The following is a 3302-nucleotide window of genomic DNA, read 5'->3' as shown; positions in this document are numbered from 1 at the left end:
ACAAATTTTCAAAAATGATTTATTCTAATACCTGTGTTTATCACTGTTGAACAGTTCTGACTCCGTTAGCATACTAGCAGAACATACTCACATGTATGGTTGTTTATATTTCGTGTCTGTTTTTTGAGCCATTTTTTCCTATTCCACCAAACCATGGCTGATTCCTCGTATCACAACACTTTTTCTGATTTGACAATGAATCTTGGTTCTGATGATATGCACGATCGTTGGGACGACTGGAGCGTTCGAGTCGCCATTATACATCAAATCACGAAAGTACCTGTTTATGATTTGTAAGCCTGTTTCGTTCACAATGAGACTGATACCCCGTAATGGAAAGGAATGGAGGGTAGAATGAAGGAAGGAAGGAAAGAGGGAAGGATCGAAGGGTGGAAGGACGAATTATATACTTTTGACGAAATTGTGGACTTTACAATCATTTTATCCAAAATTAGCAACGAATGAGCACAGTAATATTCAAATAAAAACAAAGCCAGAGTGAATAAGGAGAAACATGACCTCACTGTTATGACACGAGTGATAATTATTGACCAGGGTTGCAGAGAGAAATCTCTTTTCATTTTGAAGTAATAAAGATGGAATATTTTACGTACTTGCTGAGCTAATAGGTACAATCCTTGAGTATGCATCCATAATGAACAGCTGGATGTTCAAATTCTTTTGAGCTGGCAACAGGGAACTACTGGAACAACTTACAGTTCTCCTGCAGACCTGGAGCCACTGAAGGCTGATTCTGGGAGAGGGCTTTACATACCTAAAGGGAAGTACTGGCAAGATCTTCTGCACATTTTTCTTTCTACCACTTAGTGCCGGCAGTTAATATTTGGAAGGGACGCATCAGTATTTTCTTGAGTTCTTCCCGGAACATTTTCTGTGATACCACGTAGATAAAGATGTTGTTGCAGGAGCTGAGTAAGGTGAGCATGTTGGTTGTCTCTTGAAGGATGTACTTGGGGTCGTTGAAGTTCCGTTTGCCAACATACTCCTCACCGGTAACCATTCTGTGGAGAAAGCGTACGATATAAGTAACCCACAAGAGGAGGAAACGAAGAGAGATGGCAAAGAGCAGGACAATGGACCTCTTGCGGTTCACCATCTCTGAGTCTCCATCATTTCCAGCTCCACGGAGTCTCTCGCGGGCTCTGTTGGCCATTACAATGTGTCTTACAGTGAGGGCGTTGAACAGCACAATGAGGAATAACGGAAGAAAGGGGACAAGTATATTGTTTAAATATCGGTAGACCTGCCAAGTGGGCGAAGTGTGGAATATCGCCTTGATATCACAGAACCAGGGCACTGCATCAAGTATATACAGGGGCTTGTAGATAAAGTAGAAAGGGACGTTCTTGATACAGAGCAGGACACAGATCAGCCCTATGACTCGTGACGCAGTTTTCTCAGTGCAGTATCTGGTCTTCAGACTCTGGCAGCAGATGGCCACAAAACGATCGAAGGTGAAAGCCACTGTCAGCCAGACGGAGCAATCTCGCGTGGCGTAGATCAGCACAGCAGTGAGACTGCAGCCAGGGGTGGTGGACAGAACGCTGTAGCTAAAATAGATGCGGCCAATCCTGTTGAGGATACATCCACTGATGATAACTAAGAAATCAGCGACCGCTATCGCCAATAGGTAGAAGGTGATGCATCGGGAGAGACCACAGCATCCTTGAGATAAGATAATAATCGCTAACACGTTTGCTGTGGAAGATGAAGAAAGAGTGAGATAGATGACACCAAACAACCTCCAAACGCCAGACAGCAGCCACATGCAGTCTGAAACTGAAAGAGACTTAATCCATCTAATTTCCATGCTGAGACTCAGCTCAAATTCAGACCTTTCAAAATTGTTGGTAATTGCTCAATATCAATTGCTGAATTAAACACTTGCTAGTATCGGAATCACTGCAAACTCCTCTGCTCCAACATCTACTCTCTGACAACTGACACATATGGGAACATGGTTGAAGTCCGTTATCTAGACAAAACATTGGTTATTGCTGATATTCAGCCAGATCGTGAAGGCAAAGAGCAAATTTTTATGAAGCATAAAAGCACAGCTGAGTTACAACAGACTGCTTACCGGGGGTACCAATAAGAGCGAGAAATGGATAGAAAATTGCAAAGAACAGCCCATTCGCTGGCCCATGCATCTTTTGTTTTCAGCGATTGACGGACTTACCAAATTTCCAGACTGCAGCCCTGACATGTATTCAATGTGTCGCTCATTTATTCTAACTGGAAATCTCCAGAGGGCAAATTAAGTTAGAACGTGCACGTCAGGTGCCGTTCTGCCAATAAAAAAACAAAGACTTTGATCTTCCATTTGTAACATTGCTCATGGAAATTTGTAAATCGAAAAAAAATAAAAGGGCAAAGTCTGCCTTCAACTCTCACCACACGTTGCGTTCTTGAATTAAAACTATGCTGAGAACCCCATCTCGAACCTAGTTACAGGCTGTTCTAAATATCTCAAGAATGTTTCATCTATTTAGTTCTTTTTTTTTTTGCTTTTTGATTTTTACAAAGTGAGTTCACGTATCCATGGCTGAAATGTTTGAAACAGAATAAAACAGAAACGCTGCAAAACAATGACGACCAAGGCAAGGCCTCATTCAATGTATGGTAAATCATTCTCAATGAATGTTTCAGTCACTCTCTGATTATTTACGAATGGGTACCGAGTAACTAAACAGTCTCTACTCAAAGGAACTGACTTGAACAATGTTCTCTGGAATTTTGAGAACTGATTTTTCCCAGCATTTTCATATGAACCCTGGTTAATGTTTTAATTGGTATGAATTCTGACACATTCACAGCATAGCTAATGATGCAATACATATCATGACTGATATCCTGGTGATGGAAATTAAATAAAGATTTGTGCACTTTGTGTCTCTCACTGTGTCTCCCACCTGCACACACACACCATGGGTGCTGTGAAAGAAAAGAAAAAAAATATATATCATGACTGAGCATGCATCTAGAAACAGTGTGTTTCACTCCTATTTGGTGTGGGTGCACTTTACTTGCAAACGTTCTCCTGTTGCTTCGTCCACTGAGCGAAGTGACCTCATTATTGCTAGTTATGGAGTCCTTAAGTATTGCAGCACAGAAGGCAACTTTCCGCCCAGATAGTCTGCACAGGTGAAAAAAAAGGGACTAACTATGCTAATCCCATTCTCCAGCTTTTAGCTCATCGCTTTGTTTGAGTTGGTAATGCAACCATTCATTGAAATACTTCTTAAATGTTATGCGGAATTCTGTTTCTGCACACTTGACAT

At 41.5% G+C, this 3302-nt stretch overlaps 1 protein-coding gene across 1 annotated transcript; it reads right to left on the bottom strand.

Moving 5' to 3' along the window:
• Positions 1-817: 817 nt before the first annotated feature.
• LOC132807675 (probable G-protein coupled receptor 139) lies at positions 818-1789 on the bottom strand. Its single transcript, XM_060821716.1, has one exon. The coding sequence runs from the start codon at positions 1787-1789 to the stop codon at positions 818-820; it is 972 nt and encodes a 323-aa protein (XP_060677699.1).
• Between the last annotated feature and the right edge of the window lie 1513 nt (positions 1790-3302).

Source organism: Hemiscyllium ocellatum, assembly GCF_020745735.1.
Source record: "Hemiscyllium ocellatum isolate sHemOce1 chromosome 27 unlocalized genomic scaffold, sHemOce1.pat.X.cur. SUPER_27_unloc_2, whole genome shotgun sequence".
NCBI lineage: Eukaryota > Metazoa > Chordata > Chondrichthyes > Orectolobiformes > Hemiscylliidae > Hemiscyllium > Hemiscyllium ocellatum.
Note: the sequence above shows the minus strand (reverse complement) of the source record. Positions and strands in the feature narration are given on the sequence as shown.